Raw genomic sequence first — 17,916 nt, 5'->3', positions numbered from 1 at the left:
ATTCATCAATCTATCTTCCACGGTAACATCTCACTCGGAATTTAATTAAGTTCCGATTGATGTCACTTTATGAATACGACTTTTGAATTAGAATGGTATATATCTATATGTTAACTATCTTCCCCCTCTTCCTCCCGTTCCCCCATCGTGTGTTTGACTCGTCAATCCGAATAATTGATTTATTTCATTTATTTAACTATCCAACTGATTAATTTTAATATTTCAAATTATCCACACAAGCAGCAAAAGAATATCATTAGAAAAATAAACAATGTATTTTAAAAATGTGTTACAAATTTTCACACAATTCTATATATAACAATAAATTATTAATAAATTAATAATCTTATCTTTTTGCGTAATATTATTTCGAAGAAAATCACAATAATATAATAAAAACGAGTTAGCATATCGTAAAAAAAGATGATTACACTTCAAATGATCATTTACGTTGGAAAATAGGTAAGAAAAAGAAATATACATATATATATATATATATATATATATATATATATGCGTTTTGATCGGAAAAGGCAATAAACGCTGATATCGTACGTCCGCGAGTGGTACGAATGCGTGATTGTCCGTTGTTTACGAGTCACGAAAGAGAGAGAGAGAGAGAGAGAGAGAGAGAAAGACAGAGAGAGAGAGAGAGGGAAAAAGATTATACAAATAGAAATAGATATAGAACCTGGGTACACGTTGAGCGTGTTCAGCAGTGCAACCCGGCTGCTGTAGTATAGGTGCATTAATAATGTAGAAGTGCATATGGTGTGCAGTAAGCGCTTGGTGGCGCGCTGACTAGGATCAATGCTCCGGTTGCGATCTATACGGTAAAGTGCAATATAGGTAACGACAAACCAAACTGGCTATTTCTCTCTCTTTCTCTTTTACTCTCTCTCTCTCTCTCTCTCTCTCTCTTTTTTTCTTTCTGATGGTTCTGGTTCTGGTTCTGGTTCTAGCTCGAGCTTGTTCTTTTTATTTTTTTCTTTATTTCTTTCTTTCTCATGTCGATGGTGCACAGGAAACAACACCGTTACGCGGCACGCGGCTCGTTTCGATGGAAGTTATTAGAAAATATTCGGTCTAGGCGTGGCTCTGAACTCGCTCGTGAGAACAAGCACAAGGACGTTAAAAGCGTCGATTACGATTTCAACGTGGCTGCTATGTTTTTTTTCTCTCTTTTTTTTTTTCTTTCTTTCTTTCTTTCTTATCTTTCAACTTAGACTTAAGTGTGGTATTTTTGATATCATATATATAGAGAGAGAGAGAGAGAGGTATAGGATAATATTTTATTACTTTCTTTTCGTACAAAATAAATGAATAAAATTAGAGAGAGAGAGAGAGAGAGACAGAGAGAAGGGGAATACCATGTATTTTTTTTCTTCTCGTTAATAGATTAAATTCTTGGCCACAAGATTTTATAATAAATTATATATATATATGTATTTCTCGTAGTTAGACACGTTAAGATGATTTGTTTCGTTAGAGTATTCGTAATTATACAAAATATAATAATAGATACAATTATTAATTTGAAAGTATTATTGTATTTTAAATAAACGATTGAGCATACTCTCTTGTTAAAGATTCATTTAATCACACTTATGTTGAATTACTAAACTTCTCTTATAATAGAATATATATATATATATGTTGCGTTGCAATTAAAAATTAATTTTCTTTCAAATCGATAATAGGAGATTTACGAATATTCCGTTGTGCATGTATGTATTCATTTCCTAAAGTTATTTGTGTGTTTATGTGTGTGCTATAAATCGTTGAAGAAATATTTATAATATTATCTATGAATAAATAATAATAATAATAATAATAATAATAATGAATTAAATATTTTACTTACATTTAGTTTCCATATTGATAATTAATAATAATTATTAATTTCTTCCCATCTCTCTAAACGTTTCATTCGTCAATCCAGGTAAATTCGTAGCGATAAGTATCTTATTGTTAAAGTTAAATATATATATATATATATATATATATTTCATGGACATGGGGATATTGGTGAAAAGTGAAGAGAAATTAGGAAAGCACAATTTGGTATATGATTACGATATGATCCAGGTATAGATATACATACAAACAAATTAATTTTGTGATTCAGCGATAACGTACTTTATAAATTTATTCACAGGATTTAAATTAATGAAATATAGTATACAGTTAAGATTTTTGTTTTGTTGCTTCTTATTTTTTTTTCTTTATCTTTTTCATCAATCATCGATATTCTTTATATTGTTCTTCTTGTTGTCGCGATAATTGTTGTTGTTGCTGTTGTGTTCCTTGTTGTTCTTGTTGTTGTTCCAGTTAGAGTTGCTGTTGCGTTTTTTATTTTTTATGTATAATTCACGTTGCAAAACGCGAGACTCCTCGCTGTGTTTTTTTTTTGTTAATTATCATTTGTTTAATTCATATTTATTTTTGTCGAAACGATCGCAAGCGCACAATACATATAAATCTGATGAGTCTCAATTATTACGCGTTTTCGTAATATTTTTTCGTATCGCAGCAGCGAAAGGGTCTTTACAGCCATACACACCCCTCCTTACCCCTTTCCCTTCCCTCTAATTATTATTTCCTTTTCTTTCTTCTTTTTTTTTTTTTTTATTTTATTTTATTTATCATTGCACCTCTCCATCGTAATCCTTTTCACTTTTTTTTTTTTTATTTCTTTCTTCCTTTCGTTTATTTTTTTCTTTTTTGTTTATTTTTTTTTTTTTCCTTTTATGCGCGATGAATAATAATTAATAATTAATAATTAATAATAATTAATAATTAATAATAATAATAATAATTTATACACGAGGCAAATTTCCATATACATATTTACATATCGTACAAATTATTAGTCTTTCTTTCCCCTTTTTATTTTTCCATCGTGTGAATCTGACATATAAAATTACAAAAAATCCTCTATCTATTCGAGAATTGAAAAGTTTTTAAAAGCGAATAACTCCTATACGAGAAATTACGTATAGCAAATATATACGGATTGCCGCTGTGTGTCTGTGTGTTTTTTATCTTTTTTTTTTGTACGCGTGTATTCGATTTAACACACACGCGAATCAATATAAATATATATATATATNNNATATATATATATATATATATATATATATATATGTGTATACACAAAGTGGTTGAAAAATAATCTCCCACAGAGATCATTTTAAAATAAAATAATTCTTTTGATGTATTACACACACAAAATTCGCTTTTTATATTCTATATCGTAAACAACAAATATATCTTTTTTTAGAAAATGATTTTGAATTAATTTTCTATATTGTGTTTCATACAAATGGTCGCCATTTTGTTCTTGACAGGATGAACAAAATTAATGAGAGAAAAAAAAAAAGATGATTATATTTAAAAAAAAAAAATCAAATATGTCTCGTAGTGACTATTGAACTACTCTGTGCATACATATATATATATATATATATATATACAGATACATATATATAATAAAATGTATATTTAAATATACACATTTATATATTTTGCACGTATGCATGTATATACATAAACGTACACGCGTACGTGCGAGGTCATCCATATACACGTACATATATACAAGGATACAACCACCCGCCGATACGCAACAGCGCAAAGCTATTTACACGTCATACTCGTAAAGTAAATATTTACACGTACGCGGGGCTAGAAATCCAAAAAAAAAAAGAACAAAATAAAATAAAATAAAAAAAAGGGAATGAGGGGGGAAAAAAAAAAAGAAAAAAAATACTCGCCAGCGAGAGAGAGAGACGATTTTTAAGATGAGGATTTATGCGATCCGACGACGAGAAACGTACTGATGCCCAACTAAACGCCTTTTATTGCCCTTTTCTGATCGAGAAAAAGAGAGAAAGGGAGAGAGTGAGAGAGAGAGAGAGAGAGAGAGAGGGGGGGAGGAGAGAGAAGGAGGAGGAAAGACCGATAAACCAACGGCTTTCAGAATGATGGAGGATACAAAATAAAAAATCAAATGTGTGTATGTGTGTGTGTACCACGTTTGAAATAAAGTAAGTAACAAACAAACAAAAATAAAAAGGAACAGGTGGAGTACTACTGGAAAAACCCCATATTTTGTGAATCAAATTTTTCTAACGTAAGAAAATTAATCTATTACTTTATCCGAAACATTAATTATATATATATATATCTCTAACGTTTAAAAAAATAGTTTGAAACTTTGATAGGATTATTTTTTGGGGGGTGGAATATTTAGTTCGGAAAACAAGGGTTAACGAGAAACATTGGCAGTGGCGGTGTGTGTTGGAGACGTGATTTATCACGAAATTGTATTAGGAATGTGTATGTGTCTGTGTATGTGGGGGGCCCCGACGAGAGGTGGTATTTGTATTTCTCTCCCCTTTTTATCTCTCTTTTTTTCTTCTTCTCTATACCTTTCCCTTCTATCCATTTTCTCGATTGTCCGGTACTTTAGATATCGACGATCAAACGGACGCGTACGTTAACAATCCCTCCTCTTTCCTGAATGTAGAGTAGGTGTAGTTGATAAAAGGTAGGCGTAGTTCGTCGTTTCTCGCTTTGTATCTGTCGAATAGAAAGGAGAAGGGGGGTTGGGTGAGTAGAGTAGAGTAGAGTAGGGGATGAATAAGTGAAAGACAGAGAAAGGATAAATAATAGTGTATAGCCTTTAGAAGGAGGAGGAGGGAGGAGGAGGGAGGGTCGAGGTAATCACGAGGTAAAACTAGCGAGAGAAGACTAAACGAGGTATGCTTGACCGGAGGAGGGTGGCGGGGGTGGGGAAGAGGGTGGTTGGTGTTGCCTCCAAGTGGATCTCTCGAGCGTCGAATAATCGGAATCAATGGACGAATATATATGCTCGGACAAGGGTCTCGTGTGATCCTCGGTAGCGAGGATAGAATTGGTAGGAGGAACGAGACTGCCAGCTGGCACGGTGACCGCATCACGATAAACGTGATTGACGGTCAGCCGAGGTTGCGGCGAGGATGGTGGAGGAGGTTGTTGATGGTGAGAGGAAACGGTACCGCAGGAATAAGCAGGCGGAGCGTGTTGCAACATCAACGCGGAGGAACCACCGGTGTTAGTAGTGTCCTTAAAAAATGTACGCTGTGATCTAAACGTCGTCGTCGTCGTCGTCGTCGTCGAAAGAGGAGGAGGAGGAGGATGAGGAGGGTTGTTTGATTTCCTACTACCAATGCTGTCCCTGTCCATCGCGTAGCTATTGATATTACGTTTAAATACCAGTGGCAAGGATTTGTTTTCGATGGCAACATCACCGCCACCACCACAGCCGGGTGTCGCGGTACTCGCGGTATTACGCGTACCGGTAGGAGGTGGTGGTGCCGTTGATGGTGGTGCCGGTGGTATCGCGTATTTCAGACGTTCCCAAAACCTTTTTTCACCCCACGTTAATATCAGGGCAGCGTTACGCAGATACGGTCGCAATTCTGGATCCCTGTCGAGTTCGAAATTTAAATTGGCAGCTTGAACAACGATCAGCTGATTCGCTCTCCCACGCAATGCCTCGTGAAAGGCCGCTCTTAATTCGAAACGCGACCACTCAGTTTGAAGAAAGTTCCGCGTAAGGACGATCAATGTACGACGGGATGCATCAACTGCATCGAGGATGGTCGGGCCCGGTGTCGAGGTACGCAACATGCACGGCAAATCACGATGATGAAGGCATAATCTTAATGACGAGGGTCCGTGCTCGAGTTCGGCTGCCAACGAATGAAGTATAAAGTCCTCGTCATTGGGGCTGTATGAAACGTAACAATCGTACAAACGTTCGCGATTAATGTCGTAACAGGACGTTATGCCAGCGGTCGAGACCATTGTCGCACTACCGGCCGCACCAGTTTTGGCAGGTTTCGTACGTTGAAAACGTAATCCGTATTTGGAGTAAGCCCATGCACAAACGGGCCCACGAAATACGAAAGCTAACACAACGACTATGAGAAGCACCAGCAAGGCCGACAACGTTGCGGCTACAAGAGTTAAATAATCCTGCGCAAAGTCCACCATTCCGCCGCCCTGTGCATAATAATCCGAACATGCGGTCTCGTTGACATTTAACCGACGTCGATAAGACGGTTTGTTATCACCACCACTGTAATAGCACCAGACGTCGTTCGTGTCGACGACTTTGTGCGCGTTATCGGATACCCAGGAGGACAGTTCTTGGAGAAACTTGCAACGACATGACCAAGGATTATTACCCAATGATAATTCGACTAGACGTGCGTTAAGGGTGACTTGCCAAACCGGAAATGTAACGAGTCGATTTCCGCTAAGACGTAATATCTCGAGCGAACGCAACGGCAGGAACGTCAGATTACCAATAAAACCGATTTGATTGTTTTGCAAGTAAAGTTCGCGCAAATGGGACAAACGTTCGAATTCGAAGCCTTTAAGTTCGCGTATACGATTGTCCTCGAGATGAAGTATCTGCAGATTGTTCAAACCGTTGAACGTACGGTTTTGAATCGATTCGATACCGCTACCGTTCACGTAAAGAACGCGCATATTTTTACGCCCGATGAAAACGTGATTCAGTAATTCACGGAGCACGTTACCATCGAGGTAGACTTCTGTCGCGTCCATCGGTATACGTCGTGGTATCTCTTCGACCCCGAGACCAGAACAATCGACGGCATTTGTACTCCATGTACGATCGTTGTAACACTTGCAACCGTTCGGACAGGTCATTTCGCAGTCGCAGGCATCGTAATCGCAACAGTGACAAAGAGCAAAACAGTGTGCCTCGTAACGGCAAAGGAATTCGTTGGAACGTGCCGTTGAAGCTGGTATCATGGCAATACCACGTGGCCCGGAAGTTCGACATCTTACGTTATCCAAATCCATTACGCGCGGATACTCCCTCGAAGAGGTTTGATTGTTGATCGCAGGTAACCAATCCATCGAGCAATTACAATAAAATGGATTATCCCCGATATAGAATTCCGGCAATGCTTTGGTTTCTGGTACTCTTGTTAATAACAGTGCGGTCAGTTCCATAGTTTCTATCATGTTGGCGTACATATCGACGCGAGTTAAATTAACTTTTTCCGTAAACGTGTTAGGATGGACGATGCTTATATAATTGTTGTTTATAAAGAGCAACTCAACGCTGTCGGGCACGGACAGGGACGTTAGCTCGGTTATGCGGTTATGACTGGCATCGAGGGTCTTCACCTTAGAGTTTCGAAGTTTGTAATAGTTGTCAAGTTTCTCGATAAAGTTACCATGTATATCGAGCCACTTTAGGTTACCCGGTATGAACGCGTAATCAAACCACTCGATGTGGTTTTCCGATAAGTTTAAAAGTAGCAGACTCGTAATACTTGTGAATATGCCGTTTATGTCCGATAAAAAGTTGCCGTCTAGTCGAATGGCTTCCAGTTTAATATTACGCTCGAATGCATGCATGTCGATGTGTTGCACTTTGTTTCTGGCCAGATTGAGAATTTGTAAATTCGGTAGATCCCAAAGCATCCCGCGAGACAAATTGCCGATGTCGTTGCCGATCAAACGTAATCCTGTAAGCTGATGGAGATTACGAAATGACCCATTGTGAAAACTTGCGATACGATTTTCCCCAAGATCGAGAGTCTTTAAATAAGCGAGGTCTCGTATCGCTTCCGGGACGGAGGTAAGCCCGTTACCGCTCAAATCCAATTCCTTTAAATCCGAACAATTGCGAAATGCCACTGGATCAACGCTGGCGATCGAATTTCCTGATAACGTAAGACGATTTAGGACGAACAATCCATTGAGTAGTTGTGCTCCAACGGTACGAAGCTTATTGTCCGATAATTCGAGGGTATGTAAATTGTAGAGCGGTAAAAAGGCGTTTCTCTCGATGTAATCGATCGAATTGTTACGTAAATCGAGTATGTGAAGAAACAAAAGGTCCTTGAACATGCGAGCGTCGATGCGGGTTAACAGATTGTAAGAAAGATCGAGAACGATCAATCGTATAAGGCCAAGAAATGACGTTTCATCGATTTGATTGCTGTCGAGCCGATTGCCAGCGAGATTTAAAACCAACAGCCATTCCAACCGAGTGAATATACCCTTGGGTAAGTCGCCTAGTCCATTATGCGCCAGGTGTATCTCTCGTAGTTCCCTTGTGCTTCCGAATAGACCCTCCGGAAGGGAACCAAGGGAATTGTAACTGGCATTAAAGATACGCAGAACGGTAAGGCCGATCAACGCACGATTGTCGATTTCGGCGATCGAGTTACGTTGCAGGTGTAACTCTTGTAATTGTCGCAGTCCGACCAACGGGCCATTGTTCGGTAATCTGGTAAGCTCGTTACGCGACAAATCCAAAATTCGTACGTCCGCTCGACAAGATTCGTCGTTGATATTGTTGTTGCTGTTACTACTGATGCTGCTGCTAATGCTGCTGCTGCTGCTGCTACTATTATTGTTGCCATCTTCGGAATCCTCTTGACGACGCGTCAAACCGATATCGAGTATATCGCGAATACGATTTCCCGTAAGATTTAAACTCTGCAAATTGTCCAAATCGCAGAGTAAATATGCCGGTAACGATAACACATTGCTCTCGACTATTTCAAGAGTATGTAATTCTCTTAAACCCGACAAAGAACCGGGTGCGAGTTCCAAGACGCGTTGAGCACCCCACTCGGCATTGAACGTTTGTAAAGTCAACTTCTTCAGCTCGATGAGAGATTGAAAAGTACCACCTGATATCCTTAATACTTTGCATGCATGAATATGGAGCTCGTGAAGAGAAGGCAATCTTTGCCAGCTATGAGCGTTCAATGTGCTCTCGAAATGATGAACCTCGCTGCATCGTATTCTCAATTTGTTAGCACCGTCTAGGGACGAAGCGAGGCTGGTCAAAGCATTTGGGTCGAGAACGCGCAGAGTGCAATCTGCAGTGGTGCGTGTGTCGTTCCCACTATCGGAGGACCATCTGCACGAGGCACCACCGGTCAATGTTGCTGTTGTAGTAGCGAGGCACAAAAAGAGCAGCACTTTAATAGCGTAACGCTTGAACGCGTTCGCAACGTCTACGACAACGTTCTTCGTCACCGTCATCTCGCGACGACGATCCAACGCGCGACAAAGATTTCTTGCGCGATCGGAGGATGGTAGATTATTAAACAAACAACGACGACGACGACGACGACGACGACGACGACGACGGGGATGACGATGACGACGGTGACTAAAAGGAGAGATATTTTTAGCAAATTTACCGAGAGAATGTCCTTGCTGTCGTCTCTCCCTTTCCAGCCTCCCCTGTCGCGCACCGCGACAACCACCGTCGGTAATACACGTTCGCGCAAGGGGTTGACACGCGCGCACGCACATATACACACACACTTACCGTGGAAAAGCACACATAGATGACAACGAGGCGGGGAGGGTGGTTCTGGTCGAGGAAGGGAGGACGACGAGGCAGTGGCAGAGGCAAAGGGAAAGGGAAAGGGAAAGGGAAAAGGAAAGGGAGAGGGAGACCGAGAAAGGACACTCACACGGAAGGGCGCGCGCGCGCGCGCGCGCAAACGGACAGGCGGGTAGGTAGGCGCGAGGGAGCGCGCGCGCGCTCGCACACCTCCTATCACGTAAGTACAACGGACCGGCCCATTTCTTCCTTTGTTTTTTTTCCTTTTTCTCTTTCCCGGTGGGCCGCCGATCCTGCGCCCTCGGCACCACCTTGCCAACCCTCAACCTTTATATCGATGCTTCTTTATACACTATCTATCCCTTATTTATTTCTCCTTCCTTCCTTCCTTCCTTCCCTTCTTTTCTTTCTTCCTTCCTTCCTTCTTTCTTCCCTTCTCTTCTCTTTTCTTTTTACCCTCTTATCTTCTCTTTCGTTTATCTATTACTTTCTATCATTTTCCATATCCTTTTATTTTCTTACGTTACCCCCTGGAGAAATATAAGTCAAACCCGAAGGTAAAAACACTACCACCTCTAATTTCGTTTCACCCAACAACACTACTACCCCTTTTCGTTCTCGACTCGTCTCACCCGACCAATGCCAATATAAGAAGACATGCGAGAGATAATTGTTATTCGGGTTTTTTTTATTGACTCGTATATAAATGATATATATATATATATATTTATTTTCGTTGATTTTTGTCAGGAATTGTCCTCTATCTTTCCTGTTACGAGTTAGTCCCGAGCGAGTTTCGCGTATATCAAAGGGAACGAGTGCACACGTCCGAATGTGTACGCTCGACTCGCACCAACCACTGTCACTGAATCCTCACCAACTTTCACCACCGATATCATAGTCGCCACCGGTGTGGTTGCTTCAGCAAGTTACCACCACCGATCACGTTGGATTCTGGTGTTCTTCTTCTTCTTCAATCGTTCCTATCTTTTACAACGCTACCTTTACTTTACTTTACAAACTTCATTGCGTTCACCTTTCCTCTCTCTAGAGGTCGTTACTTTATTGCAATCCCATGAAAAGTTACCTTAACGAGACACACCATTCAAAAGATACTCCTCTAACATTTTGTTTTAGTTTTCTGTTCAATCGATGTATATATATATATTCTTTTTTTTTTTTCATTATTTTTTGATATAATAAGGCATCATAGAATGTTAACTGTTTTCAGATTGAACTTAACTATACCAAATAATGGTATAGGTATGAAGATTGGTAATATTAAAACTTATCAATAATTGAACTTTTCCTATCAAACAAGAATATAAGATATTTTATTAAATTCATATATATATATATATGTGTATCATTGTTTTATGATAAATAATATTTGATTGATTTATGTGATATTATGTAATTATATTTGATATTTGTATTTTTATAGTATAGTTTAGTTTGATTTTTAAGATGGGGGAGCTACAATCCTTGTCGCCACCATCGAATATGTTCCGAACGATACCAGAAGTTTCATACTATACTACTAGATAGTTAAAGACAAGCGTCCTCTTGTGCCTTTGAATTTCGATTATTGACACGTGTACGTTTAGCCTTCTTTTTCTCTAACTTTATATACATTTTTAAAAGATTAATCAAATAAATACGAAAATGAGGATACTTTGCGTACTGTTCACTTTGCTAGTGATCACTGTCACTTCGTTAGCTCGTCCTCAGGGTGAGTATAGTTTCATCTATGCACACATATAAATATATACATCAATTTCTATGTAATACGTATATGTATATATACATACATACACACGTCGTTTGCTATCGTTTGTTTTCTTTTTCGTTGCGTCGGGTAACGCAATACGCCAAATGATATTCGTTAGATTTTAATGCGCATTTAATATGACAGAAGCAGATTTAAATTTAGATTTATTGATCTATATTGTCGTTTGAGACCATATTCACTTTTTTATTTCCCCTTTTTTCTCTTTTTTTTGGATAAAATAGAATAAAATGAAATGTATATTTTTACATTACAGAGCCAAAAAATTCGAACGAGACTACAACTGCTATACCTTTGACGCCTGCAATTAAAAATAATGATACTCCAAGCGGTACACCAGCGTCAATGGGAAAATCTAATGAGAAACCTAACAATGTTATTGCTCATACTACTCCAAGCGTTACTATTGCTGGAAAATTAAAAGAGGATGTTGTAAATATTGCTACTGCATTAACGAAAACTGCAGTAACACCTGTAACAATAGATTCTAAGACCGATTTGTCTTCTTCTGCAATTACATCGAGCGATAAAATTACTTCTACCACTACTACTATTGCTACTACTGTTACTACTACTGCTGCACCACCTACAAAATCGACTTCTACTACTACTACTACTACTCCTGCTGCTGCTTCTTCTCCTATTACTGAAATTGTTGATACCAAGAATAGCAATATAATTCCAACTTTAGCAGATATAACTACAGCAGTACCAGTTACAACAACATGTCCACCATCGGATCGTCATTTTGATGGTCTTAGCTTTCTAGGTATATTTTTTAATGTTTAATATGCTTCAATGGAATTAATCTTATCGATTGTTTATAATCTTAATAATTAACTTTCGAATTATATTTCAGGTGGTATTATTTTAACTCTCTGCTTGATCGGAATTGGAATCTTTTTATGCAAATATTGTCAACACGTTTGCGAAGATAAATATCGTACACTATGACTAATTACGTAAATTTTAGTGTAATATATTTCATTTGTTGCAGTACCACCGATACCATAGATCTCAAAATTTTAGATCATATTTTTATTTTAGTTATTACTTTGCTTAGACAAAATTTTATATTATTTTATTTTTATTTGTAGAGTTTTATTTTTTTCCAACAAAGCGTGAAACGCAACACGTTTTATGCACTAATTTATTTGTTTATTATATCGTGCTTATTTCTTTTTTCGCAATAAGAAAAACGCGCGAATCGATCGAAAAATTAATTAATCGATCAATTTATCTTTCTAACGATTCGAATGAGAAAAAAAAAATACGAATCTCAACGAGAGAGGATAAACTCTCAGCTGTTAACTCGTAAAAGAGTAGTCCTTGCACAAACGAGTACAATTAGTTGAAGTAGTTATATTTTACTTTTGTATTGTATCAAAGAAAAGTTATAGAATCTCGGCCGAGCAACGAGGCTCTTCTTATTTGTATAATATACATATATGTATATATACATAATATATATATATACTTCTTTTATGTATGTATCTTTATTAAAAGAAACAAATGTATATAATAAATAAATTCTCAAAGTTGTTCCATTAGGAACAATTCACTCACGTAATAATCGCATATATCCAAATACTTAATTCCACCCCTATTTAAATAAAATTATATATATTAATGTCATTATTTATTAACTAAAAGTTGAAATTAAATTAATGGGCCGAAATAAAAGAAAAGAAAAGGTAAAAAAGTATCATTAATATCATCCTTATAATGAACAATAAAAAGGTTGGCATAGAACCACAAAATCAGATAAAATGAATCAGTGCTCTTAATTGCTTATTAATTAATCAAACAAAATATATATCCATAAATATAAATGCTTACTTTATTATTTAATTATTTAATTAGTTATTAATAATTGAAAAATCAAAATAAAAGATTTACTTCAATCTTGAAACAAATTTTTAATTGAAGAAAATTTATTGAGAGACAGGTTTTTCTAGCTCCAATATGATATCGGTCTTTTTTTTATCTAGTAAGTCTTTTTTTGTACTTGTTCATTTTACCGGCCGAAATTTGATGGTAACTTAATACAGAATTACGACAGCATAGAAAACCTACGGCAGTGAGAAACAAATATGTACAACTTATGGCTCACTAATATCTCATTGTTAATCCATAATTGTTTGCCTTAATTATTAATTATTAAATTAGCACATTTTTAATTTTCAATAACTCGTGAAATAATTAATAATTAAGGCAAACAATTATGGATTAACAATGAGATATTAGTGAGCCATAAGTTGTACATATTTGTTTCTCACTGCCGTAGGTTTCCTATGCTGTCATAATTCTGTAGTAAATTACCATCAGATCTCGATCGGTAAGTTACCATCAGATCTCGGTCGGTAAGATACAATCAAATCTCGTCGGTAAAATAAAAGTAGAGCACTACTATTACCGATATCGGCTTAACCATGTTACTAGAATTTCAATATATTTTAAACTTTCTTATTTCCTAGTAACTTTTAATAACTAGTATTGTACACAAAGTGAATGTGTAATTAAATTTTATATACATTTAAAAACAAACAACAATTAGAAATCTAATATATATATATATTTTGTTTAAATTATTAATTAAAGAGAAGTTTACTCGTTAATGACGATTGTCTTTGAACAAGTACAAAACAAGATTACTAGATTAAAATATGATATCATATTGGTGCTAGAAAAACCTGTCTCTCAATAAATTTTCTTCAATTAAAAATTTGTTTCGAGATTGAAGTAAATCTTTTATTTTGATTTTTCAATTATATCAATAACTATTTAAATAATAAAGTAAGCATTTATATTTATGGATATTTTGTTTGATTAATTAATAAACAATTAAGAATACTTATTCATATTTTTCCGATGTTGCATTTCTATGCCAACTTGTTTGTACTTTACGATGTGATCCGATTAAAGAATTAAACTAGATCTCTTACATTATTTGAAAACGATTTTATAGTTTTAATATATTATATGTATATTTTGCGCAGACGTGGTCCAGATTTTTCTGTCTCATGGGTGGAGTCAAGTTGTATCTGAAGTAGACGGAAGAGAGCATGCTCAGTTTTATCCCCCTATTTTGCTTTCCTCCGCAGCATCCCCTTTACCTCTGAGAAGTTGGAGTCTCGTCCACACGACGACCAATACAATCAAACTATTACTTCGTATACACGTTTGCACAAATATATACATATACTTACACACATACACAAATATATACGCGGGAGTATATGCTACCCCCTTACCACCCCTATTTTCTCTTCGTCATGTATGTGTCGTGTATGTGTCTCCAAAGCATAAAGCTTTTTTGGAAGCTTTCATACATGCACACATATACTATTAACATACCACCATACAATCTAACAATCTACTAATACATCGACTGAAATCTATATACATATATAAATGGCGACGCGTTTACGCAAAAGTCTGGATCGAATGCAGCGCGGCAAGACGCGTTGCAGCGCAGAGGCGGCAAAGGCGAGGCATCAGTCGGGCTCAAACGTGCGCTCGTTGCGGGTTCACAATCCCTTACGAACGTTTCTTATTCTCTTCATACCCCTTCTATTATCATCGATCAACAATATTTGTAAAAATTTATCTCTAGATTACACGTAATCCGGTCCACGAGTCTCATTTTAACGCGTCCACGTATACGCTCGCGCGCGCGCGCACAAAAGCACGGATGCTGTGTGATTTTTACATCAAAAAATATTCAATACAAATTAACGAACTTAATAATAATAATAATAATAATATATTTGTGTATAATTAATTAATTAATATGTGCGATAATCGCGTTGTTTTATATTTTTTGTTGCTTCTTCTCGATTCGACAATACCACCGGTCTCGTAATTCTCATCGACAAATTTTCTTACCTACGAACTTTTTCCCAACGTTTGTTATGATCCTTTGAAATAATTACTTTTATCCGTGTCAAAAAAGAAAAAAAAACCAAGAAAAAAGGAAAGAAATGAAAAAATAAGAAATAAAAAAGTGTACATTCTTTTAACCGAAAAAAAAACGGGGATCACGAGGAACAAATTTTCTGTTTCGAAAGAGAGAGAGAGAGAGAAACAAAAAGAAGGTACGAAATGATAATATCGCAAGAAGATCTGTTGATTTGTTATTTCGTCGTCGCCATTAAATTCTGACAGGGGGTTGGGGTTGGGGGTGTACTATTTTTTGTTTTCCTTTATTTTTATCAATCATCGAGCGTTTCGTAAAGAAACGCGATTGGATATTAAAATATTTGACATATTAAAATCTACGATAGTATTTCATTAAATATCGTTAAAGTATACATCGAAAACTAGTATAAAAAAAATACTACGTTTTGATATAAGAAAATATGGCGGTGGACGCAGGGTGTTTATTGATCGGGATGAAAATTTCATGGTGAAATAACTATTATAGCCGGGGGATCGTCGTCCCGGGGTGGGTAACATTCGAACTTGAGATTGGATCAGTAAGCATCGAAGGGGGAGGAAATCCTTTTTCCTCCTTTTCTTTTTTTTTCTTTTCTTTTCTTTTCTTTTCATTACCCGTCACCTCTCGTTTGACCTTTCTGCAAGAAATATCGAGTAGAAAATCTCGAAGTAGCCTAAACTCTTTAATCATACTTAACTCATCATTCGATAAATCCTTTTTTTATTCAATCAAATTTCACCCCATCTTCTCATCCCCACTCTCTTCTTTCCTACAATATTTTTATTATTTATTATTTGACAAGAAACAATTTCGCGTGTCAAATCAATCGATCGTTTCTTTTTCCCCCTCTGATTCGATCTAAATTCTTTTCTATTTTTTTGTTCTGCGGGTGGTGGTGGTGGTGGGGTGGTGTTTTTCATTTAAAAATATTCGAAAATAAATAACGTTGATTTGTAATTTGAATTTTCCTTTTTATATAAGTTTCTTTTTTTCTTTTAATCGTAGGAATCATCCAACATTTGGAGAGAATATTACGAAATATTAAAATAATAATAATAATAATAATATAAAGTAACGTCAATCACGGATGACAATCAAGGAGAGGGGGAGGGCAGGAGGAGGAGGAGGAGGGGGTCCCTTTAAAAGTGATGAAACACCGGTCACGGTTGACCACTGTAACAGTCAATAAGGGATGAGATAGCTGACAAGAGAGACCGGATGTGCTTAGGTGTCGTGATTCATTCTCGTGTTAGCTGATTCCTCTGTCATCATTACGTTTGACTATATTATTCCAAAAACACCATTGTATTGGATCAAGTATCATCGTGTTAAATTATTACACCGTTTACGTTTAATCGAAATTTATATTACGAACGTCTGTTTGTCTGTCTGTTCGTCTGTCTGTGATTGATGAACAAAATAACACGAGATGAATTATCATTCTGACAAAGGTAAGTTGAAAATTATATCTTATTTAATAGAAATTTATTTCCCCCGTTCGAAATTCGTACAATCTCCAATTAATTATCCTGTTTTTTTTTTTCTGATGGTTAAAAAAGTTAATTGACAAAAAATGAAGAAATAGGAAAATAATGAAAATGAATAATAACGTTGCTAATGTGAACGTTGGCTGTCGTTTAACCTTTGAACCGAGAGTTGATTCGCGAACGAGCCAAACGATCGATGAAAATGGACCGAAAATATTCCCTCCTACCACAATAACAATTCTCTTCTCTGTGTGTGTGTGTGAAATAATGTCACCGTTTAGCAGCGATCGAATTAATTTTTTTTTCTTAAACCGTGATCGATAATTTTATTATCGATTATTATGATCAACGTTATCATTATTATCCCATCATGATTGTCATTAGATGATTTAACGAAGATTTTTCAGTATATTATAACCCAAGTTGATAAATTATCATCATTTGAAATGTTTGAAGTTAATGGTGCGATACTTTGGTGATGGTGCCGGAGATGAATCCGTGATTGGCGGAAATGGCATAACTGATTGGCCGATATTTCATAATTTCCGGTACGGCAATCGGTGTGGGTGGTATCCTCTCTATTACCGAGAACAGACACCACCATCAGTAGTAGTAAGATCATTCCGGATGCATCTACTTAAATCTAGAGAAAAATATCAAACGCGTTTAAACGTATCGTGAATTTTACGAATTAAGCAAATGTTCCTTACCTCCACGTTGTTTTTATTCGAAATCAATTTTATATGAGAAAGATAAATATATATACGAGAGAAGAGATTTATCGATTTGGAAATGAAACCATAGAAAAAGAAAAAAAAAACATATCCTACAAAATTATCCTTTTTAATTTTGCAATTGAATATTATTTTTGATGAAATTTTAGGCAAACGTAAAACTTATAGAAATTTAATAAGATTAAACGAAGGTAATAGAAATCAAAGTATTACGCGTGATGCGTCAAAATATTGAACAATTCCGAATGACTGTGACACGTACGAATAATAATAATAATAATAATAATAATAATAAAAGGTTGTTGAAAGTATTAAGGGAATATCGTCGTCGTGTCATCTTCAAAGAAAGATTAAAGTGTCGTTTGTGGCATCATGGCCACGTGCGTTTCGATAAAATTTTGACGAGACACCGTGTAATCCTCGAAGGTAAAAAAACAGATTGTTATATTATATTATACATCTTATTATATTTAAAAAAAGAAAATATATATATGATTATTGATGATAAATATGTATATTGTTATATTATATTATACATCTTATTATATATATAAAATCTTATTATA

The 17,916-nt window shown here is 36.2% G+C and overlaps 3 protein-coding genes across 5 annotated transcripts in view; 2 read left to right on the top strand and 1 right to left on the bottom strand.

The window, feature by feature from the left end:
• Positions 1–3,255: 3,255 nt before the first annotated feature.
• LOC106791607 (protein toll-like) lies at positions 3,256–10,377 on the bottom strand. The gene has a single exon (XM_014757356.1). The coding sequence runs from the start codon at positions 9,364–9,366 to the stop codon at positions 4,756–4,758; it is 4,611 nt and encodes a 1,536-aa protein (XP_014612842.1). The 5' UTR covers positions 9,367–10,377; the 3' UTR covers positions 3,256–4,755.
• A 518-nt stretch (positions 10,378–10,895) lies between these two features.
• On the top strand, positions 10,896–12,759 carry LOC106791609 (integumentary mucin C.1-like). The gene is made up of 3 exons (XM_014757361.1): positions 10,896–11,132; positions 11,446–11,958; positions 12,049–12,759. The coding sequence occupies exons 1-3, from the start codon at positions 11,066–11,068 to the stop codon at positions 12,141–12,143; spliced, it is 675 nt and encodes a 224-aa protein (XP_014612847.1). The 5' UTR covers positions 10,896–11,065; the 3' UTR covers positions 12,144–12,759.
• A 1,892-nt stretch (positions 12,760–14,651) lies between these two features.
• LOC106791608 (ALK tyrosine kinase receptor) overlaps positions 14,652–17,916 on the top strand; it is a 13,951-nt gene continuing 10,686 nt past the window's right edge. The window contains exons 1-3 of one of the 3 annotated variants that reach the window (XM_014757359.1): positions 14,652–15,286; positions 16,135–16,580; positions 17,660–17,776. The gene's annotated coding sequence lies outside the window, so the exon portion shown is untranslated. Of the gene's footprint in view, positions 15,287–16,134; positions 16,581–17,499; positions 17,777–17,916 lie in introns of all 3 variants that reach the window. The other 2 variants (XM_014757358.1, XM_014757360.1) reach the window with 2 other exon arrangements.

The sequence above is a fragment of the Polistes canadensis genome, unplaced genomic scaffold (genome assembly GCF_001313835.1).
Source record: "Polistes canadensis isolate GaletaPanama2010 unplaced genomic scaffold, ASM131383v1 scaffold_325, whole genome shotgun sequence".
In the NCBI taxonomy this organism is placed as follows: Eukaryota; Metazoa; Arthropoda; class Insecta; order Hymenoptera; family Vespidae; genus Polistes; species Polistes canadensis.
The sequence above is the reverse complement of the archived record's forward strand: the minus strand, read 5'-3'. Positions and strand labels throughout refer to the sequence as shown.